This window comes from Diabrotica virgifera, chromosome 3 (genome assembly GCF_917563875.1).
Source record: "Diabrotica virgifera virgifera chromosome 3, PGI_DIABVI_V3a".
NCBI lineage: Eukaryota > Metazoa > Arthropoda > Insecta > Coleoptera > Chrysomelidae > Diabrotica > Diabrotica virgifera.
The window spans coordinates 126,784,790-126,810,526 of NC_065445.1; the positions used below are offsets into that span (position 1 = coordinate 126,784,790).

At 31.8% G+C, this 25,737-nt stretch overlaps 1 protein-coding gene across 1 annotated transcript in view; it reads right to left on the reverse strand.

Moving 5' to 3' along the window:
• LOC126881300 (sterol O-acyltransferase 1-like) overlaps window positions 1–25,737 on the reverse strand; it is a 146,895-nt gene that overhangs the window by 102,420 nt on the left and 18,738 nt on the right. The window contains exon 3 of the mRNA XM_050645502.1: window positions 7,679–7,837. Within this exon, the coding sequence (XP_050501459.1) occupies window positions 7,679–7,837 (159 nt within the window). The remainder of the gene's footprint in view (window positions 1–7,678; window positions 7,838–25,737) is intronic.

Consider the following 25,737-nt stretch of genomic DNA (forward strand, 5'->3'; position numbering starts at 1 on the left):
ATGTATATAGGTATAAAACAATACACTTATGAGTTCGCTAATAACCGGCAAAACAACGAAGTAGAGGGAAACATAATACTTTGTAGGTAGTGAAATAAAACGAGATGAAACTAGCAGAGGTGGGAAATTATTTACAAACCTATAAAAATTTACATATTATTGATAGTTTCCCACCTTTAGACGGATAGGAGAAGATTGACAACTGCAACTACGACAGGAGAATTTTATAAAATTTTCCTGGACAGTTTAACTTCGATACATCTAAAAGTCCAAGAGATAAGAGCGGATGTTGGTCGTGATAAGTAATATGGAAAAACTATACGGGAATATGTTAAATTAGTTGTGTACATGACTTTCCCCAACGGGCGGAAACCAGAGTAGGGGACGAGGGTAGTTATAAGAAGTCAAAGTCGCGGTTTTTATTATTTTATTTGTGACTCTCATGATCGAGATAGTGCACCAAAATTTGGGAATAAGTAGATTGTGACGTAACTAAGCAAAATCTCCAGGAGAGAACGTTGAGTAGGGGACAAAGGGGTGAGGCCAGGGGTGAATATAAAAATTATAATGTGTTTTTGTGACGTTCGTGATCGAGATAGTGCACCAAAAATTGGGAAGAGGTAGATCATGCAAGTTGCGGACATATAGACGAAGATCATCACCGAAATGTTTTGCATATTGACCCCTCTACCCACCATGCAGTATTACGCCCCTGGAGATTTTGCTTAGTTACGTCAAGACCTACTTATTTCCAAATTTTGGTAAACTGTTCGATCATGAGCGTCACAAAAAAAAATAATAAAAACCGCCACTTTGACCCCTTATAACTACCCTTGTCCCCCACTCTGGTTTCCGCCCGTTCGGGAAAAACATGTACACAACTAATTCAACATATCCCCGTATAGTTTGTCCGTATTACTTATCACGAGCAAAATCCGCTTCTATCTCTCCGACTGTAAAGGTGGAAAACTATCAATATACTTAATGTAAATTTCTAGGTTTCTATTGATAATCTCTCACTTAGTATAGTAACATCCTTTTTTATATCACAACGTATTATGTCTTCCGTCTTTTGCGTTATTGTGCCGGTTATTAGAGCACTCATTACTGTATATTACCAATACAATATAGGTATGGATCCCGCGTATCAAAAAAAAGTTGATTAATAGCAAGCTAAAAATTTGTTAATAGCTTAAGGGTGTCTAGTCGAACAAACTTTGATATATAGGAACACTGGAACAGGAGAGGTTTTAATTGTGGAACAGGTTAAAAATTTGTAACGGTCAGACCACGAAAACGTCACATGTATTTTGTCCGACAGAACTTCCAATTGATTTGTTACCCTTTCGTTAAACTCTCATGCAAAAATCAGGCTGCTATTGGCTGCAATATGTCAAATGACAGGAATTATGACAGGTGATAAATAGCAGTCTGATTTTTGCATGAGAGTTTAATGAAAGGGTAACAAATCAATTGGAAGTTCTGTCGGACAAAATACATGTGACGTTTTCGTGGTCTGACTGTTCCAAATTTTTAAACTATTCCACAATTAAAACTTCCCCTGTTCCAGTGTTCCCATATATCAAAGTTTGTCCGACTAGACACCCTTAAGCTATTAACAAATTTTTAGCTTGCTATTAATCAACTTTTTTTTCATACGCGGGATCCAGACCAATCAATGATAGTAATTTAATTTAAATGTCAACACAAAGCAATTTTAACTTAATTAAATTACTGAGATTAATGGTTGAATTTTTGTTTGCGAATTTTTAGTAATTTGAATAATGTGTTCGCCCGTTGATATAATAAAATTGTCTATGTATGAAATCTGCAAACCCCGTAGAAGCAAAATTGTAGCTCATGAGAAGTAGGCTTTTATTTGTTAGATTGCAGTTCGAATATTTCAATGTGAAATAACCAAACAATTTTCAGGGAAAACCCTCACAAATTATTTAAATCTTTTAAAAAATCTTAATTTTGGTTTTCTGAAAAAAGTACCTAGCATTAAAAGTAATCAAGTTACGCTCAAAATAAAGTTGGTCCTCTTTTTGATAAAAAAATCGTGAGAATCACCGTGTAATTAGCATCCCAGATGAAATTATTAATAATTACCTCTTTACTATTTATGAAAATACTTAAATTATGTATTGCTTATATGATCTATAAGTTTAAAGTGTTTAAAAAAAAGTTTTTTGAAAAACTTTAAAAATTACACAGAATTTCAACACTTTAAAAAAATTTTGATGAATTTTCTCTAAAAAGTTGTTTTTGGTTATTTCAAGTTTAAATATTCGATTTGAAATTTGGCCAATAAGAATATACTTTTCATGAGCTAAAACTCTTCTACTACTGTGTTTACAGAATTTTATACAGAGAGCATTTTTTCTTTTGTTTTATAAGCTACAGTTTTGCTAAGAAATTTTGTTTTTCGATAAAATACTTAATTTTTGAGTTATTGTGAAAAATCATCTAAAAATGTTGATCTTTTGTTGAAAAATGAACATTTTCATTCTTAAATACCAACACAAAAGTATTGAATTAATAAAAAAACTCTATCGAACAAAAGATGCTTGGAATTAAGTCAGTTTATCAATTTCCTGACTTATTTTAGACATATGTTTTTGCCCCTGAGAAGGAGTGGCTTTCACCCCCCAAGTCAAAACAACCCTGGGTTCAACTCCAAAAGTGAAGTAGAGGGTAAGGGGAGCCTAAATCAAAATATTCATGCTATTCGGTGATGACACAGAAAATTACACGGTATCGCCGTAATTCACACTCATTTACTGACCTAAAGCTGACCACTCACGGTACTGCAGTGTCGTTCGACAAAATCGTCGATGATATCGATTCTGCAGAATTGCAGCAGACAGGCCAGTCTCTCTGTGGTCAAATTGTACGATTTTCTTGGATGCACGGTAGCCACACGATCAAAATTTTTACCAATTAGTCAGATTCATCAAAACTGAACGACGCCACAGTACCGTGAGTGGCTGGCTTAATAGTTACCTATGCTAATTCTGTATCAACAAAAAAATATATAGTCCACTGAAATGTTACATTTAGGGTTGCATTTCTTAGAGTATAAGGATTTAGTAGAAGCTTAAGTTCAAGTTTTTGGGATCGCCGCCCTTGTCCCCCGGCCGCCATCTTGGAAAAATTGGTGCAAAAGGCTTTAGCACTGTATCTCCTAAACTAGCAACGATACAGACAATTTAATTGCACAAAAAATGTGGAAAGTCCACATTAAAAAGGAAAGGGAAGAATTAGGTATCCGTTACAAAAAAATGTATTGGCTGATGGGAAGAAACTCTGCATTGTCCACATATAACAAAACACTTCTATACAAACAAATACTTAGACCAGTATGGATGTATGATTGCCAACTCTGGGGCTGTGCCAATTCAAGTAATATTCAGATTATTCAGAGATTCCAGAATAAAGTATTACGGAACATCGTTGATACTCCTTGGTATATCCGAAATGTCGACCTCCACAAGAATCTTGAGATGGAAGATGTAGACAAAGTTATCAAGAAGATGGCAGATAGTCACGAACAACGGCTCCATAGTCATGTAAACATCGAGGTTATCTAGCTCCTCGATAATACTGGGCTAGAAAGAAGACTCAAACGAAGAAAACCATTTGAGTTAGTGTAAAAACAGAGCATAGTGTTGTATTGTGTGTTAGTTTTAGTTTTAAAATGCATACTTGTTAAAAAAATAAGAGGACACCATAGGGTTAATATCTTAGATTATGTATCATTTAGTAATATAAGTTAAAGAAGAACTGATAATTGGTCAACTGATGACCAGATTTCAGTAGTACAACTGTAAACACAGCTTGTGTTTAAAAAAAAAACAAAAAATGTAGCAAATTAAATTTTCTACAATTTTATATTTATTACTTTTTATCGTCAGGTGACCAACAAAAAGTTATAAACAAAAATAAGAGAAAATTTTGTAAGAAGTTTCCTTTTGGAGTTTATAACTTTTTTTTCGCGTATTTTACAATAAAATAAAATTATACCGATTTTGTAGATAATTTGTCAATAAACAATGTTTAGTATAAAGTTGTTTAATTTTATTTATTTATCTAGGTTTTACAGCGCTCCAAACATGACCAGATTCTCGAATTCTCATGGGAATACAATAAAAACAAAACCTTACTTTTCTACCTATTTATTTATGATTTTAACATTCCTATGCTATTATCAAGCTATTTATGACCCTTTTCCCGGCCACCTATAAGGTAGAGTCTGGAGGCGCGTCTTTTGTGTGGTATCCCCAAAAGGCCTAATCCACGGACAATTTCTAGACAAAATAATATTATTATTATTATATGTTGAAAAAGATATATCGTAGTTATTATTTTTTCATTTTATTCGATGGTCCAGGCTGCCAGTCAAGATCTGAATCAGTATCCGAGGTGAATTTTTGAGGTATAATGAGAGTTAGAGTTGGCGTCACTGTCGGTAATTCATCTACCAATTAATTTTCTTCAACAATTAATGTTGATATGTCCACGATGTTGCTGCAACTTTCACCACCACAATAGAGGCACACTGCTGAACATTTAAGGTCTGCTTTTCGGCAACCACATGCACTTCCAGTTTCCATTGCATCTGCTAAAGATGAATTTCATAAGCTCGGGGGTACTAGAGGCTTGGAAGTTTGGATTGGTATCCAAAATTTTCCATGCTTTTTCCAGCCCCAATTTTCTGGATCACAATGTTTACTGAGCCATGACTGAATATGGTGATACACTCGGAGTCTGGAAACGGACTGCACCTTGTGTTGGATGAAGTGAGAAGAAATTAAATGCATTTTTATGCATTTTTTGTCACTGTTTTAGCGAATCGTTTGTATCTCAGGGTTTCCAGAGAATAGTCTTTAGTTCCGCCATATAAAGAGACGAAAAAGTTCGCCGACAACAGTGAGTAAAGATGGCTCGACTTTCCCACTGACAAATAATTTTCTGCAGTAGTTTCTTACAAATAAAATAACCACCACTCATGATGCGCTCTTACAAAAAACACAAAATGCTTATAAAGTAGAGGAAACCGACTGCTGTGCCACCTTAGGATAAATTATAATAATAAAAGTAATAGCAGGCAGATATTCAGTCCGGTACGGAAGAACATTGACATAATTGCCAATTTTGTCAATTCCTGTTTATTGCGCAATTAACTTCTAAAATACTATGTAAAGATGATACAAAAAGACCAAACTGTAGAAATGTGCTGAGCCACTATAGGGTAGTTGCGTCGTTACTGAAATACGAGCTATGTTAGACCTTGTTTCAGATGCATAATGACGCAACTGTAAATAGGGTTGAAAATGGGGCGATTAAATTAAGATAATGAAATTTGAACCAATATCGATGAAAATAAAAGCCATCGTTGTTAAAAAACAAACGCCATACCGATGCTCATGGACGATTACTCTTTATCTAATCCCAATTTTAAATATTTAAAAATAGTTTTTTTGCTCTTCTGAAGAATTTTTCATTTTGCGGTTGCGTCATTCTTCTTCTTGACCGGCAAATTTGTCATCAAACAACTTCTTGAGCCTTTTCTATTTATGCTTAAGTTTCCAAGTTTTATAGTGGAAAAAGGTCAAAAATAGATTAATAATAGCATAGCAATGTTAAAATCATAATAAATTGTACAAATAAAAAAATATTTGGATAGAAAAGTAAGCCTAACAATTTGATTTTATTGTATCTCTATGTAGACCGGGCTGTATAGTCGCCCCCGCTAGCGAAATTATTCCGATTCGATTTTTTTGCAAAAACTTACTCAAAAAGAGATCCTTATAACATATCCACAGGGTGCCGGGCGGTGCCGTGGTCGAAAAATTGTTTAAACAATTTTTTTTAAACAAACTCACAAAAATATTTTTTTCATTTCGAACAATTTTTTAGATAATATGAGTCATTCTGAGCAAAAAAGGTCTCTTGTCATTTTTCTCTAAAATTGATTGTTGTCGAGTTATATGCGATTAAAAATTTGAAAAAGCTATTTTCAATGATTAATAACTCGATTAAAAATTATTATTATGAAATTCAAAAAGTGACCCAATCAAGTTTCAAACCCCTTCTTCAAGGTCCTGAAGAGATTTTTATCATTATTTTGTTACAAAGCTCTTATTTGTAATTATTAACAATTAGCGCTATAGTTCAGGATGTATCGTCGCTCCCGTTAGTGAAATTATTCCGATTCGATTTTTTTGCACAAAATTACTCAAAAAGAGGTCCTTATAACAGAGGTCCTTTGTTTAAACAAATTCACAAAAATAATTTTTTCACTTCGAACAAATTTTTTTTAGATAATTTGGGACATTCGGAGCAAAAAATGTCTCTTGTGATTTTTCTCTAAAATTGATTGTTGTCGAGTTATACGCGATTTAAAATTTGAAAAATGTGAAAATGGCTCGACATAACAATATATAACTCGACAACAATCAATTTTAGAGCAAAATCACAAGAGACATTTTTTGCTTAAAATAACCCAAGTTATCTAAAAAAAATCGTTCGCAATGAAAAAATTATTTTTGTGAATTTGTTTAAAAAAAATTGTTTAAACAATTTTTCGACCACGGCACCGCCGGGCACCCTGTGAATGTGTTATAAGGATATTTTTTTGAGTAAGTTTTTGCAAAAAAAATCTAATCAAAATAGTTTCGCTAACGGGGGCGACGATACAGTTGGACTATTGCGCTAATTGTTAATAATTAAAAATAGCAGCTTTGTAATAAAATAATGACAAAAATCTCTTCAGAACCTTTAAGAAGGGGTTCGAAATTTCATTTGGCCACTTCTTGAATTTCATAATAATAATTTTTAATCGAATTAGTAAGCCTTGAAAATGGCCATTTTCGCATTTTTCAAATTTTTAATCGCATATAACTCGACAACAATCAATTTTAGAAAAAAATAACAAGAGGCGTTTTTTGCTCAGAATGACCCAAATTATCTAAACAAAAATATGGTTCGAAATAAAAAATTATTTTTGTGAATTTGTTTAAAAAATTGTTGAAACAATTTTTCGACCACGGCACCACCCGGCACCCTATGGATATGTTATAAGGAACTCTTTTTGAGTAAGTTTGTGCAAAAAAATCGAATCGGAATAATTTCGCTAGCGGGGGCGACGATACAGTCCCGTCTAATGAGCATTCGAGAATCTGGTCAAGTTTGGAGCGCTCTAAAACCTAGATAAATAAATAGAATTAAACACCTTAATAGTAGAAATTGTTCACTGAACCTTATTTTATTGTAAAATGAACTGAAAAAAAGTTATAACCTCCAAAAGGAAACTTGTTAAAACATTTTTACTTATTTTTGTGTACATCTTTTTTGTTGGTCACTTGACGATAAAAAGTAATAAAAATAAAATTGTAGAAAATTTAATTTGCTACCTTTTTGTTTTATTAGATTTTCCGTAGGGTTGGTAGTTTACGAGATATATCGCTAGCGCCTTTGCACCCCTTTTCCAAGATGGCGACCGGAGGACAAGGGTGGCGACCCCAAAAACTTGAACTTAAGCTTATACCGATCCCCTCTACACATTAAAAAAATAAAATTGACTCCTCTAACAAATGCAAGGTATTGCCTAAAAAATGTAACATTTTAATGGACTAATAAGGTTAGAAGGAAAATAAAAACGAATGCTGCTTACCTTTGGTGATTCATATATTCCTTTAATGTATATGCAAAAATAAATATGACATAATTTGCAACAAATATATTATAAATAGTGTTTAGCGTTTTATTTTGTTCAAATAATTGCAGTATAAACGATTCTCTAATTGAAAATTGTTTACTTGGTAAAGAGTATCTGAAAATAAAAAAATGTTATTTAAATATACAGATTAAATTCATTTATAAAATAAAAACTCATCATGTATCATGGAATAGTATATTGTGCAACAATTGCAGAAAGGTACTAATTTCTCACGAGTTTGAAAAGTTCCGGTACGAGCGCAAGCGAGTGCCGCAATTCAAACGAGTGAGAAATTTCAGATCGTACAACAATTGCAACATATGCTGATGACACTGTCCTAATGGCCTGCCACAAAAATCCGACCCTAGCTTCTCAGATACTACAAAGTCACTTAAATAGACATGAAATATGGTTTAAACTGTGGGGAGTCAAATTTAATAGCTCCAAGTCAACACACATTACATTTACACTAAGGAAGGGGATCAATCCAGCTGTAACCTTTAACAACACCCCACTGTCAATAAGAAGTGACGTCAAATGCTTGGGGATTTACCTAGACAGCCGCCTAACATGGCAAAAGCATATTTGGAAAAAACGACTGCAACTGAGGCTCGTATATAGAAATATGTACTGGTTCATGAATCAAATCACGCCTAAGTCTAGACAAAAAACTGCTGATCTACAAATGTGTACTGAAACCCATCTGGACGTATGGCATCCAAATCTGGAGAACTGCCAGGAAACAAACCTAAAAATACAGCGCTTTCAATCAAAAGTTCTAAGGCAACTGTGTTAAGCTCGTTGGTACATTTCCAACAATACTAATATAGGGATCTCCAAGTCCAACCCGTCAAAGAAGAAATTATTTCTCTGTGCTCCAAGTACCACAATAGACTACTTCGGACGTCGTTGTCAAAATACAACATATTAATAAATTAAACAAAAATGTTGTTGCTCAGTAAAAAAATTCTTCTAATAATTTAATTTAATCTGATTCATTCATATCAGCAATTCAGACGTAGAATATGGTGCAAATGGAAGGAATAAATTCGTTATTTCGTAAACCCGCAACGTTAAGGAAAAATCCTAAAATAGATCGATTTTTATTTTTAAGCTCATTTGAAAGGTTATTTAATTCTCTATTCAGTAATAAAACAATTACATAATTATTTATACAAAGTGTCCAAAAACTTTATTTTAATTTAAATTATTTGACAAAAAGGAAGAATGTATTTAATTTATTTAATTTAAAATGCATTTTACTGTTGCCCGAAAACAGAATAAATGTTTATATCACAAATAAACATTGATTTTCGCTTAAATTAAATGTTCAAACTTCCAAGAGGCAGAGAAGACAGGACTCGAGTTCTCTGAAAAGACCATTTTTTTTTAATGTGGTTAAGATAAACATCTGAATAGAAGATAATTACCATTTCCGAAAAAATGTATTTTTAAGGAATTATTTAATGATGAATTCTGAAGGGAGCTTTTTTGTCGGGGCTATTTTGTCGGGGCTATTTTGTCGGCGGGCTATTATTCCGCGGCTATTTTGTCGGATCTATTTTGTTTGCGGGATATTATGTCGGGGCTATTTTGTCGGAGCTTTTTCGACGGGGCTATTTTGACGGGGTACCGATTTTTTAGCAGTTTTCTATAGAATAAGGCATGCTGGTTTCAAAAGTGTTTTTAGTTTTCTTCTAACACGTCACGTTCGTTTTCTATGTGGGTGATGATGATGACTGAGTGCTGGGAATGGTGCACTGAAACTGCAACTGATCTAGGCTCTCCTGTTCAGTTACGTCTGTTATACTGTGGTGAAACGTTATATGTCGGTTAGCAGTATTAATTTGTCGTTACTGAAGTATATAGAACGACTTATTGTGTTTGAACTGACACGTTTCCGTAAGGCTACCTCTGCTACTACACCTCATAAGTGCGAAAACAGCCCCGATTCGCTTTGTTATATATGTGGCAGTTTTACCATTCCCAGTCAAAGGACAAACTCAGTACATTTGTCAGACAACCATATTTTACCTATTTTAAAGCGAAACTTGGTGATCAAGATAAGGCATGGGCACCTCATAAAGTGGGATATGGGCACTCAATGGGCACCTCAGTTTAAAAAGTTGACGTGATAGACAAAATCTGAGGATATTCTAAGTTTCAGACGCCAAAAATTAGTGAGAAACAGGTGTCAGATCTAACTCAACAAAAAATGTGTTCCCCAGTGTTACTTTTGTACTATTCAAATTAATTCAATTAATTAATAAAAATAACTGTATTAATTCAATTATTCTTGTAATCTTTTAGGAATTTAGGCAAGGCAACGAAGCATTAAACCTAGAAATTTTGTGCAGTAAGTTGAATAGTCATGCAATTTTTTGCATTCGATTCGAGAGAGTGTCAGGCAATTTTATGAGTTTGTGAGGCAAAACTTTTATGCATGAGAAAATGCATTTTCAAAGTGCATCTCGAAGAGATGGAAAATAAAAAATTTAGTACTCAGGAAATATTGACGGAAATAAGTTCAATTTTTACACTTGGGGATTTTGGAGGTCACTGAACACGAATTTTATAAGGGCCATGGTCTCCGAGGTACCTGGTGCCCAGGGTGGAACTCGTCGCCTGGGACGATCGAATAATTCGCTGGACGATCGAATAATTCGCGAAATGAAGATTGTATCGAACAACTGAAAAATACGTGTTCAAAATCTATCGAAAGACACTAAACACGACATTTGAAAAAATGTCTAAATGTTACTTATTTGTAAGTAAGGAATCCAAATCTGCAATAAAAAATGGGGGCTCCTATTTAAGATTTTAAAATTGCCCCCCACCCCACCTCCAGGGGGTGGAGTGGTGAGTCTTGTTTGATGTTTTTTGATAGGTACTTGAAACATATTATACACGTATTTTTTGGTTTCTTATTTAGAAGTGTATTTCCCGAGATATTAGACCGTTTCTATTCGGTCTATGTTCCATTCGATCCAATATTGACAATTCCTTATTTATAAACGATAAAGGGTAACCATTTTTTGATAAAACATATTATTGTGTTTCAATTTATCAATCAAAGATAGAATAAAAAAAAATTAATTTTTTAATATAACACGGGCACATAAATTTGATACACCCTGTTTAGTGATTTGTAAATATTTATTAGAAGTTAGTTTTCCCGCAAGGTGGTTTCTCCTTAATTACTTTTCGAGGAAGAATTAAAAACATATTTTTTAATAAAAGTGAAGTGAAAGCTATTTAGGATTTTAATTTTAAACCGATTGTTTATTACGGGAAGGCAGAAACAACAGGTAATTTTAATTATTAGTTTTTAGAAAAATAGTTTAAAAGAAAGTTTGGAATTTTAATCACTTTTTGTTTAACCCCGAGTAAATGTTGTAGAATTCCCCGAAAGTAATTATTATGATGGTAGGAATATTTTGAAAGAATGACTGTTTGTTTTCGAATGAAAAGAGAAGAAGGTGGAGAGATAAATGTTTCTGATTGGCTAGGAAATTTGGAATGGGGAAAGAGAAGCTTGAAAGTTGAGACAGTTTGAGAAAGAAAAGATTATTATATTATTAGCATCGCTGAAGAGCAGTAAACGTTTTCGTGGATAGTTAGAAAGCAAGTACCAGTGGTTGTTTGATAGTGGAGGATAGAGCTGAAAAGTGGAACGAGAGACAGATCAAATTGAGACGAAATATCTCCTTGATTCTGTATTATTGTGAGAAGAAGAGGAGAGAATTTTTGGAGCTGTTTGAATCGAGTGCTGGTTAAAAGAGGCCGGGCTCGTTGTTTTTGTTCGAGAATTGGTGCTGGTGTGCTGCTAGATTGAAACTTGAGAACGGAGAGGGCTTTGATGGGTAGCCTAACATAGTCAACAAGGGAGAGCTGTTTTGGGTCAAGAGAAGACGTCAGAGTGAGTGAAGCAAAAGGTCAGTCAATTTATGTGAAAGATATTTTTATGTTCGGAAACTAAAATTTTGAGTAAAAGCATATGTAAGATTCCAATATTTCAAAACCTAAATAGGAAGTATAAGTAATTTTGCGAATACCTAAATTTGTTTGTTTAGCTTGTTTTATCAAAGTCATCGGGAACAAACCGATAAATTGTTATTTGAACTAGAATAAATTTAAGTGGTAAAAATTTCATTCGGACAGCTGTGTCCACAGGTTTTAATTTGATCAATTTTTAGAGTATTGATTTTGATAATAAAAGACAATTCTGTATGCTTATTTTAAATTTCTATTTAATTCCTTTTCCTAATATTTTTTCCCGAGTAGAACCAACTAAGAGATACTGAAACCACGAGAGGAGATAAGTAAAACATAAGATAATTTAGATATTTTTTTTTGTATTATAAAAAGGCACCCTGAGATTTTTTTTTAATTTTTTTTGTATGATTTGTGACAATTGGATAATTGATTAAGGGCCGGTTGTTCGAACGCTAATCAACACTGATCACTATCAAATACTTAATTACTGTCACAACTGTCAATGTCAACTTTGATTGGGTTGCTAAAGACATAATTGTTGATTACAATTATGAAATTAGGTAATCAATTATGTTAATAATTGTTATGTTAATTGACTAATTAATCTCATAATTATAATTAACTATGTTTTCAGCAACCCAACCAAAGTTGACATTGACAGTTGTGACAGTAATTAAATATTTGATAGTGATCAATGTTGATTAGCGTTCGAACAACCGGCCCTAAATAAATTAAATAATTAATTGGAGTAATCAAATAAAGACTAATTGATATAAAAGTAATAAAAAGTAGATTATAACAATATGTTAACAATTGGTTTTCTTCTAAAAATGAATTTTCGTTAGAACAAGTAATTTTGGCTCTATCATATAAGGATTTAATGATTCCCTTTTTAGCGTTGATGTTGTGATTTGATTTGTAATTGAGATATCTGTTGGTGTGTGTTGGTTTTCTATACACTTGAGTCTCATATCCAGTATCCTTATTTGAGACTAAAACATCGAGGAAAGGTAAAGTGTTATTGTATTCCTTTTTCATTGTAAATTTTATTGTCTCTTCTTGATCGTTTATAATATTCAGGAATGGATCCAACAATTCTGATCTATGAGGCCATCTATGGAAAACACATCATCTACATATATCTCCACCATACTGTGGGTTTTAAATTTTGTTTAGTAATGATATTATTTTCGAAATCCTCCATAAATATATTAGCCAATAATTGAGATAAAGAAGAGCCCATTGCTAGACCAAAATTTTGTTTCTAGAATTCATTATTTAGTTGAAAATAGGTATTATTGGTACATAATGTCAATAACTCCATTATAGCTGATATATTTAATCTTGTCCTAGTTGTCAATGTATTATCATTTTCTAATTTCGTTTTAATTATGTTTATAGTTTTATCTAATGATACATTTGTAAATATACTGTTTATGTCAAAACTTACTAAAATATTATTTGGATTAAATTCAATATTTGATAATTTGTTTAAAAAATGTTGTGTATTTTTTATAAATAAATCATTATTATTTGCAAATGGTTTTATATTTAATAAAAATTTTGATAGTTCACTACAAGGAGAATTGATGGTACTACAAATGGGTCTAAGTGGAATATTCGCTTCATGAATTTTCGATACTCCATAAAAATGTGGTGTCTTACTATAATGAGGTGTCATTAATTTTCTTTGATAGTACGTTAGATCATTTTTAAATTTGAATAAAGTTCTATAGATTTTGTTTTCCAGTGTCTTCGTTGGATCCTTCGTTAATTTGGTATAAGGTCCATTTGTAATTAGATCTGTAATTTTGTCTTCATATTGTATTTTATCCATTATTACAGTTGCATTTCCTTTATCTGCTGGTAGGATTGTTATGGAGTCATCATTTTTTAAAGTTTTTAAAGCTTTTATTTCCTCTTTGCTGATGTTCTGTTCAATTTTATTAGACTTTTCCAATTCAAGTTTACATAGTACCCTATATTATTTTTTCATGATTTGGTAAACACTGGGATATTTTTTCCACTGAGCTAATTATGTCTAATTTTGGAATAGATGGATGAGTAACAGCATAGTTTAAACCTTTTGACAATACCAAATTTTCCGTTGCATTTAAATTTCTATTTGATATATTGACAACTGTCGCTAATAAGTCATTATTTCTATTTAGGTTATCAAAATCATGTATACTATTTTGTTCTAAAAGAATATTAAATTTATTTAAATGTATATTTCTTTGTTTTTGATATGAATTTTGAAAAATTATTTGTAAACTAAAAATAATTCGATCAAAATCAGAATTTGATATCATTCCGAAAAGCAAATCTTCAATACTTACGATGTCTTGTTCAATAAAAAATAAATTTGACCTATGAAATTGTAATGTTGATGATATACAAATAATAAAAAATAATGCATGGGATAATGAACGTAGAGTTCAGTGGAGAGATTCAAGTATAGTTCTGAAAGAATCAGATAGTAAAAAGAGAAAAATCAAGAAGCGGCTCTAATTATGCTAAATGAAACCAATTGTGTCGCAAATTCCTTGGTAGAATGCAGTAGGATGTGGTTAAGTGGTTACCCATACTGAAAGAGGAAGTCAAGAGAAAGAAAATACCACGATTAGTAAGTCAATAACATATCGAGTTAGTACAAATTTTATGTTTTAATATTACTTATTGTATATATATATATATATATATATATATATATATATATATATATATATATATATATATATATTTATATATATATATATATATATATATTATTAATATTATTTATAATTTAAACACATTAAAGTCAGAATTTGGTATTAGTTTTTGAAGGTAAATTAAATGTAAGACTAAATACTTACGATGTCGGGATAGTATCACGAGGTTTTTTCCTGGTTTTCCCTCGTGATTTACTATGGAATCTCTAACGCGAGAATTTTACCGTCATCGTTGCATTTGGTTGTTTTTTTTTAAAGACAGATCACATGCTATGATTTTTTTGTGACGGATATTCTTGAGTTGGGATTGATTTGATGTAATCGAATGAACTATCTTTTAGTAAAGTCGTCCCAAGAACGCAACTCATAAATATTGGCGATATCATTTTAAAGTTTTCTACTTTAAATGTATAATATACGTCTGAATTGCCAATATAAATGAGTCAGATTAAATAAATTATTAGAAGAATTATTTTACTTAGCAACAACATTTTTGTTTATTTTAGTAGTATTTTGTATTTTGACAACGAAACCCGATTTGGGCTTCGAAACGATAATAAAATCCTTTTTTTGGTAAAATTGTGGCTTATTCCCATCAAAAATAGTTGATTATAAAAATGCCACAAGGAAATAGCTTCAGAACAATACGTAGATAAAATATTGTATAAAACTGTGAGTGAAGTACTTTTTGCGAACTTACGCGATTTCTAGAACTTGCTCCGTTGTCGCTCGTGCTCTAAAAATCGCGTGCGTTCGCAAAAAGCATACTTCACGAACTGTTTCATAAATAACTATTTCGACCGCGGTACCGCCTGACACTGTGTATTTGTTATAAGGATGTATTTGTTTGAGTAAGTTTGTGCAAAAAATCGAATCAGAATAATTTACCTAACGGGGGCGACGTTACAGTCTGGACTAATAAGTAGTTGAAACGGTCAAAACAAAGAGACGCACACTCATCAAAAATGCACGTGAGATTATACTCGTATAAATTGTATAATCTACTTTTACTAACAAGAGTTAGGAAGAGTCAACTTCAACTAGTAAAAGTTGATTTAAATTTTTCAAATCAACTTTTTGCTCGTTTCAGTTGGAGTTGACTCGAACTAGGAAAAGTCAACTCTAACTGAGGATCAACTTGAACTGTAACATATATATAACAAAAGCAAACATGGACAAAATCATAAAAACGCAAAGAGCAATGGAAAGGCAAATGTTGCACATAAGACGAATGGATAAATAGAGAAACAAGTGGATAAGAGAGAAAACCAAAGCTAGGAATGTTAGACAAGAAGTTGCAAAGTTGAAATGGAGATTTTCCGGACACACTGTAAGACAAAAGGAAGACCGATGGAACAAAATTCTCATAAATTGGAGACCATGGGAATATAAACGAAGCAGAGGAAGACCACAAATGAGATGGGCAGATGATGTCAAGAAGCACGTAGGCTCTAGGTGGATAACTGTAGTGACAGACAGAGAAGAATGGAAAAGAATTGGGGAGGCCTATGTCCAGAGATGGACTGAAGAGGGCTAATTAGATAGATAGATAGTTCACAGCAACTATATAAAGATTTATAAAACAACTAAGATACACCATAAAATGATTAAACAAGTAAACGAATAACAAACATAATGGAAAAATGGGTCAGACATCAAACATTATAATATGACGTCACAATCAATGAGGACGCGTTTTGGGCTAGCTGCTATAATTTGAACTTTCCCTCGATTTGAATCGTTTTTAGGGACCAAACGGAAAACAAAAACAACTTTTGTTCTTTCATTTATATTTGAGATTATGTTCTGTTGTGATGTATAACATATATTTCGAATTTTAAATTTTATGCAAGTTCCCTATTGAGAACACGCTTTAATTACACTCTAGAGCTGGCTACACACTATAGGGCTTTTCATCGATTGTCATTTGTTTCGAGCTTCTGTCATGTGTCACATAATATTAATATATCTACGTCATACCTCTTCGGTTTGTATCATTGGTAATACCAATAACGTACGACGTAGATATATTAATGTTATGTGACATATGACAGAAGATCGAAACAAATGACTGTGAATGAAAAGCCCTATGCATATGTTCGCGATTCGTGATTATTGACATATTAAGCGTAGACTCGGCATACTCACCAAAAAACCGTAACGCGGAAATAGGGCTTTTCATCGATTGTCATTTGTTTCGAGCTTCTGTCATGTGTCACATAATATTAATATATCTACGTCATACGTCTTTGGTTTATATCATTGGCAAAACCAATAACGTACGACGTAGATATATTTAATATTATGTGACACATGACAGAAGCTCGAAACAAATGACTGTGACTGTGAATGAAAAGCCCTATAGCATGGAAACAGTCGGTCGGTGGCCTATCTATCTCTTTTAACCAAGCGATCCCGCGCATGTGACTGACAAAGATGGCTAGACCACTCAATCCTATCTCGACGTTACACCTCGATAAGGTTTTTTCCATGAATTTTCCAAATTGTAATTATTTCCTGCGTAGGATCTGGCGGCTATATTTATTTATAAGCAATTAAGTGTCAAAAAATGACATTTTTCACATTTTTTTTGCAAATCAATGGAAAACAGGGAAACCTATGGTTTTTTTAGTACAAATATCTTCGAGATTATGGAAAAAGCTTTAAAATGAGGTAATAAAAAGTTTGATATACTCGTTTATTGTTAATATAATTGCGAAAAGAGGTCGGAATTGCAAAAAAATATTTTCGCAATAACTGTTGTAAAAATTAGTGTACAGCTTTGAAATTTTTGTCAAATAAGGGTTCTTTGGTGCTTAATATGTCACAAAAATTTCAAAGCGATTCATTCAATTGTTTAAATTTGATTCAAATTGTTTTTCCCAGAGAGCATTTTTTTTGCAATAACATAAGTCAGAAAAAAATGACGTTAGAACCATTCCACAGGTGTCAAATGAAAGAGCATGAGCTATGTCTTCAAATTGGTTTAAAAAAAGTGAATAAAAAATGCATTTATTAGTAATAAGTAATTATCCAAAAGTTTCGTAAATATTTCCTTATAAACTTTTTATTTTGTTATATAAGAAATTCTATATATTTATTACAATTTTTTATCAAATATGATATAAATAACATAACTTGGTAGTTGTACACTTAAAACAGGGTAAAAAAGTTAATTTTTTTGGAAAAAGTTATTCAAAAAGTTTATAAAGGAAAATTGACGATACGTTTGTATACTTATTTATTGCTAATAAATGCATTTTTTATTCACTTTTTTAAACCAAGTTGAAAATGTAGCTCATGCTCTTTCATTTGACACCTGTGGAATGGTTCAAACGTCATTTTTTCTGACTTATGTTATTGCAAAAAAAATGCTCTCTGGGATAAAAAATTTGAATCAAATTTAAACAATTGAATGAATCGCTTTGAAATTTTTATAGAAATAGAAATAGAAATATGCTTTATTGTCACTGAAAATTATACAAATTTTATGGACAAAGCTTAATTAAAGTCAGAAAAAATAAATAAATAATATCTAGCAATAACAATAAAAAATACAATTTTCTGAAATTTGATAAATCGTCAATATAAAAAAATATACATAAATACAAAATATAAGTTAATAAAGTAAAGAAAAAACAAAATCGATATATTGCAACAATTTATAGAAATTGCAAAGTGAACATACAACAAAGTAAACTATTTATAGACATAGGAACTAATAAGTTTAAGCTGCTGCATGTGACACCCAAACATAGATAAGTTTGGTTACTTGTACATTACTGTAATTTCTTAGTTAGTTATTAAGAAACTCTTCTACTGAATAATACGGTCTTTTAGATAGATGAGCTTTTGTCATTTTACGGAACTTGGGGAAAGATGTTGCAGATTTGAGTTGTGAAGGAAGATGGTTGTATAGTTTTTTTTTGCGGAATATAATATAGATTTCTTTACTAACTCAGAGGACGGGATCGGTAAACAGACATCAAAATTTGAATTTCTGGTGGAGTAGTCATGACGAGGCCTTGCTGGAAAGACATGCATGTGTTTACGAATTAAGCAAACAGTTTCTAAAATATATAAAGATGTAAGGGTTAAAATCCTGTATTTTTTGAAGTAACTTCTGCAATGTGTTGTTCTTCTGAGGCCAAACAGATACCTTATTGCTCTTTTTTGTAATTTAAAAATAACATCTAATTGGGCAGCTGTACTAGAACCCCAAAAAGGAAGACCATATCGAAGATGAGACTCGAACAAGGAAAAATATGTTAGTTTAGAAGATGCTAAATTGAGTTCTTTCGAAACAGATCTTATAGCATAGCAGGCTGAGGCGAGTTTCTTACTTAACAAATCGATATGAAGGGACCATTTGAGGTTGCTGTCTAAAAAAATACCAAGAAATTTTACAGAATCAACGGTAGAGATCTGGCTGTTATTAACAAGCAGGGGTTGAAGAGCACTTTTATAAGATAATGCTACTGTTTTATTCCACGTTAAAAGAGAGTAAATTAGAGTCAGACCAGGTTTTTATCGTAAGCAAATCAGAAGTTATAGTTGCATGAAGAGATGCAATAGTTGAGTTGCTCCATGTGATACTGGTATCATCAGTAAAAAGAAAAATTTTTCCATCGATTTTTAAGTTAGTGATGTCATTTATAAAGATAAGGAACAGTAGAGGACCCAATACTGAACCTTGTGGTAGTATGTTTTTGAGACTAGTGTCAGTATCATTTGCTCTAACTAGTTGTTTCCTATTATTCAAGTAAGATTGGAACCAATTCAAAGAAATACCTCGAATCCCATAGAAATTTAGTTTTTTAATCAAAATGTCGTGATTTACACAATCAAAAGCTTTGGCATAATCACAGAAAACAGTGTCAGTATAAAGATTATTGTTTAGTGCTTGGTAAACCTCATGAAGCACAGAAAACAAGGCATTAGTGGTACATTTATTAGTTAAAAAGCCGAACTGATTTTGGGATAAGATGTTGTTATCAATGAGAAAGGACATAAGACGGGTTTTTATGAGTCTCTCAATAATTTTTGAAAGTACTGGTAGTAAGGCAATAGGTCTATAGTTGCAAGCATTAGATTTTTCACCACCCTTATGAAGGGGAATAATAATGGCTATCTTTAGGCACTCTGGGAATTTGCCTCTTTCAAAGGAATCATTAATTAGTGAGACGAGGATTTCCAACACATTTTCTGTGAGATTTGAGAAGATTTTTATGAATAGTCCATCAGTACTACAGGATGAATTGCTTTTGATACTATTGATAGTTTGGATGAGTTCAGATGTATCGATTGGTCTTAAAAAGAATGAATTCGAGAACACTCCTGAATTGGGGAGATAGGAAATGGGATTTTTGTGGCAAAATAGTAGAAGTTATATTTTTACTCACATTAACGAAATATTCGTTTAGATTTTCCGGGTCTGGAAGGGCAAATGTTTGAACTGCGTGAGTTCTATTTCGAAGATCGTTTATTATGAACCAAGTTTCTTTTACAACACTTTTAGAGCTTTCTATACGATTTTGATAGTAGGCTTTTTTAGCTGATTTGATGAGTTTTAGATAGGTTACCCTGTACTTAAATATATATTGAGTGACAGAGACGTTGGTAGCAAATTTCTTGATATACAATAGTGAGCGCATATTTTTGGCTGATATGCGGATACCTTTGGTAGCCCAGGGTTTGTGATGTTTTGGCTTAATTGAAATTAAAGGAAATGCCTTATTGAAGATAGAGACAAGCTTTTCTATAAAATCGTTGAAATTATAGTCCACGTCCGCAGAAGGAAAATGCCACTCATAGTTAAGCATAAATTTTGAAATTTATGAAAATTTCGAGCGGAAAAAATCCTACCTAAACGTCGGGTTTTCGAGGAGGGTTTGCTGAAAATGTTAAACTTCGTAAATACTGCTTCAAGATCTGATAATCCCGCATTAATAATTGTAGAGCAGACATCAAGGGGTGAGAAATCTGAGACAATATAGTCAATTATGGTAGATGAATTTTTGTAATCCTTGTAGGAGAATTAACGTGCATTGAGAGACCATATGAGTCAAATATGTTGACCAAAGACATTTGGGTAGCACAAGCAGCATCATAATTAATGTTAAAAGTCCCCGCATAGAATTTTTCTGCTTCTATGAGGCAAGTCATCTAACAAATTTAGCAGGTTCTGAAAAAATAGTTCCACAGGAGAGTCAGGTGATCTATAGATGCAAATAATGTAAAGATTAAGATTTTTATTATAAACTAGGGAAAACTCAAAGAAGGCTTCATTTAACAGAAAGTCATATTTTGTAATCAGAGAAAAATCATTATTTCTAGAAAGAATTAGGGTGCCTCCATGAGCTGAATTTGGACGATCATACCTAGCAATTGTGGTATATTTTTCTACAAAAAAAAAGGCTCGTTGACTTCAAGCCCGTGCTCTGTAACCGCAACTATCGGGGGAAATCCTAATTCCTCCAGAAACAAAAACAATTCGTCAGTTTTATTTCTCATAGAACGAATATTAATCAGAACCATACTAAAGTTGTCATCACTAAAATTATTCGAGGTTATCACATATTAAGCACCAAAGAACCCTCATTTGACAAAAATTTCAAAGCTGTACACTAATTTTTACAACAGTTACTACGAAAATATTTTTTTTTTGCAATTCCGACCTTTTTTCGCAATTATATTAACAATAAATGAGTATATCAAACTTTGTAATACGTCATTTTAAAGCTTTGTTCATAATCTCGAAGATATTTGTACTAAAAAAATCATAAGTTTCACTGTTTTCCGTTAATTTAAGGGGAAAATGCCATTTTTTACAGTTAATTGTTTATAAATAAAAATGGCCGCCAGATCCTACGCAGGAAATAGTTACAATTTGTTTTTATAAGTATTACCTGTCGAAAAAACGCTTCAGTACCCTGGCTGCTGAAGTGTCACGAACAGGGTATATTTTTGTCTTATTACCCTGGCCCAATATCTCTAGCCAAGTCTATCCTTTTACATGTCTCTGTTCGTGATGCGCGATGCGTGATTCACGGGCAGTTCACGAATAGTATGTAGGGTCTTGTTCGTTAAAAATCAATTCGTAAACGTGAGGCTTTTTAAGGGTGGGGCAGATAAAGGGCCATGTAAAAATATCTCGACAACCAAAGGTAACTTTTCCTCTTCTTCTTCTTTAGTCTTTTTGCATCCACTGCTGGACAAAGACCTTCCCATGAGTTCTTTGTGCTATTTGGTGCCAGTTTTTCAACATTTTGCTTTAATGTCGTCAAGTCATCATTTTTGTGGCCTTTCTCTACTACGACTGTGCTCGCGTGGTCACCAATGTAGAATGTTTCTCGTCCACCTTTCGATGTTTTGACGTAAATTTGCGCAATTCTTCCAATTACATCTTCCACCTTCGTCCTGCTTCGCACGTCCTCATTTCGTATATTATGTTCACGACACATACGTATACGAAAAGGTGAATGAATCATGAAAATTGGAATTAACTGGCTTTGAAAGGTGAACTTTAATGAAAATATTTTCATATATTTGCTACTTCCATTTATACCGAAAGTTGCTTATATATAATTACATTTTTTTAATGGGTTTATGTTTTTTGGGTTTTAGTTTTTTTAATGGGTTTAATGGGTTTAATGGGTTTAATGGGTATAATGGGTTTAATGGGTTTTTTAATGGGTTTGATGGGTTTTTAATGGCTTTAACGGGTTTAATGGGTTTAATGGATATAATGGGTTTATGTTTTTTAATGGGTTTATATTTTTACATTTTTGGATTCTCCTCGATGTCTTCTTTCTTAACATATGATGATTTGTAATATTATGTAGGGTAGTTTAAAAGATAATTAATAGGTTATTTAATTAATTTCGTAGTAACATTCACACCCTGTAGAATTGTACTGATTTGGCATCAAAAACTCTATTTATATTCAAATCATTTATAATATAGTCTACTATGGTTAAAAAGTATTAATATAGCGAATCACCCTTTAAAATGTGGTATCACTCAACCCCTTTTTCTACTAAAGATTTTGGGGGTTGTGTTCACCCTCACTAGAGGATTGATCTAATGTAGTTGAAAATTGGTCAACAAAATTTCTTCCTCACAAATAAATTTGACATATTTTTGCACATTTTTAAATTTTCTATAGGGTCCAAATTATAGAGGGTGGTACCTTTTCAAATTGACATACTGTATAAATTTTGGCCTAATGATTTCTATAGCTGAAGTTCGCTACATCTGGTATTTAAATTATATTTGTTTGTGTTCTGCGTAAAATATTTATTAAATAAATATTTATTTGTTTATTCTTACGTCTAACATTCTGTCATGTCTGTTTATCCAGAAGAGATAAGTTGCTATTATTGACAAGTATTTATTTACCAGAAATAAAATCAGTTGATATCTTTTTTACTATATAAAAATGATTTAACCAAATTAGATTAATTTTATTTACCTAAGCAAATAATTTGATTATCAGTTGTACATATTTGTGTTAAAGGTCAGTAATAATAAACTGCTTAATTTTTTTTATCACTTTATCAATATTCTAATACAAAATGAATAAAGAAAATTAATACTAGGGTATTCCGATAAGTACTTAGCCTTCAAATAGACCAGGGTAATAAGCTAGAAATAGATCATGTTCGGGACACTCAAAGATCCAGGTAGCTGACCACTTTTTTAGTTATTGTAGACCTATAGGAAGAAAACCTACCTGTTTCCTGCCTAGAGTTCGCGTCCGTTTTTTAATTATTAACAATTTAGTGCAAAAATCGCGATTTTTTAGATTTTTTGCACCGCATTCAAAAGCTAAATAGTTGACATAAAATTTTCAAAATTTAATTTTTTAGAACAATAAAAAACCTTCAAAATGCCCATTTTTGAAAGTTAAAAAGTTAATTTGTTGCTACGCAAACTGCAAAATAAGTGAAAATCGTTATGTGTTAATAACTTTTACTAAAACTACCTTAGAACTTTAGTGTTTCACCCAAAGTTTGGTATTGGGTTACTTAGCAAACCCTCAAAATTTGAGACCGATCCATTAATTAGTTTAAGAGTTATTCTAATTGTTTATCCCAGAGACCTTTATTTTGCAATAACATAAGACATAAAATAATGAAGATAGGGCAATTCTGAGTATGCCAAATAAAAGTAGAAAACTGATACTATCAAAATGTACTAAAAAACGATAAAAAGATTATCTGCTAATATAGTCAAAAATCCTAATGCCAAATTTGTGAAATTTTGTAGCTTAAAATCATTTAGAATAACTTTAAAAATATTGTCTGTAAAAAAAGTCATTTTACATATTACAAAAGCTGGTATTTTACAAGAATTTTTAAAATGAAGTGTAACTGATGACTAGTCGTGGTAAGTGAAGGGGGAGCTGGGAGCCGACAAATGCACGAGTTCAAAAACTAAAAACTACTATCATTTTCTATATCTCGGGATCTACTAAATATATTTTGATCGTTCTTTTTTTAGTTTGAATGTAATTTTTCTGTACATTACAAATATGTCATTTGTCTAGACATTTATTAATTAATAAACAGTCTAATTTTTTCTCAAAAATCCGTGATTTTAATCATACTAACCCTATTAATCATAGAAAAAGTTAAGGTATACTTTAATAAATAAATTATCTTCAATAAATAATTATCTAATAAAAGTAATTTGTTTATTAAATTGTACTTTACCTTTTTCTGTGATCATTAATGATACTATGATTAAAAAATAGATTTTTGTAAAAAAATATTTTTTCAAGAATTGTTTAAACAAATTAGACTGTTTATTAATTTTGTAAATTTATAAACAAATTGCATATTTTTAATGTACGTAAAAATTACATACCCATTAAAAAAGAAAGATCAAAATCCATTGAGTTGATCCGGAGATACAGCAAATTATATTCGTTTAAAATTGCTTTTTCGGTATTTTAACTCACTTTATTTGTAGGTTCCCCCTAGTAATCGTTTGCACTACATTTTTGAAAAATCGTAGAGGGTGCTGTGAAGGTATAATGTTTGTGCAATTTTTTTAGGAAAAAATACAAATCCCCTTCTTTAAAATGGCGTTAATGAGATTCCTTAATTATTATACGAAAATTAGCTGTGAATTGAAAAAAACATATGGTTAACTTTGTCCCATAACGAAACATAAACAACATACTTCTACCAGTAACCGATATAGATAATATCAGTAAAAACCATTGCAAACAAAATTGGCAACGTGTATATAACCAAAGTACAACGGGAATAAATTTTAGAAATTGCCAACCACTAATTCCCAATGAGAGATGGTTTAAACAAGAATCAAATAGGCTATTAATAAAAACAATAAACAGAATGAGGTCAAATCACGCACTAACCCCAGCATACAAACACAGCATAGGTATCAGTGATAACCCATATTGCGCCTGTGGTGGAATGGGAGATCTACAGCACCTAATATTGGAGTGTGGACAGTACAGACAAAATATTAAAGTGATGTATGAAAAGTTAATTGATCTAAATTGTCTTTTACCTGTCAATTTAAACGAAATTCTTTTTCCAAAAAATAAGCAGACGTTAAAATGTATTTACGAATATGTAACGTCCTGTAAATTTAAATTTTAAATAGGCTTAGATAATAAAATTAAAAATTGTAAAAATATCACACAAAGTTGAAAAATGTATTCATTAATATATTATAACACCCTGTAAATTTAGATAATAAGTAGGCTTAGATATTAACTTAAAATTGTTATTGTAATACCATACAAAAAAAAACAAATAGTCTGGCTAATTGGCTCTGTCAAAGCCATTAATAAATAAAAAAAAAACTTTGTCCCAAATGAGCCCAGGCAAAATTTTTTTAATTTGAGAATTCGTGATAAAATACTGTCTTTTCGAATATATAAAAAGATTATTTCTACGGACAACATTTTTAAAGTTATTCTAAATGTTTATAAAATACAAAATTTTAAAAATTTAGCATTGGGATTTTTGACTATGTTAATCATTTTTACTTTATCGTACTATATACGTAGTATAGTATAATAGATATTACTTTATCGTACTATATACGTAGTATAGTATAATAGATATTACTTTATCGTACTATATACGTAGTATAGTATAATAGATAGTTATAGGATCGTGCAAAAAAAATTTTTTCAGATTTCACTTTTTTTCGACGTTTTGAGTCCCCCTGAGTCTAAAAAGCAAATAAAAAAAACATGTCGGAAGTATGTACGTATGTACGTACGTATGTACGTACGTACGTATGTCGCCACCGCCCAGCAAA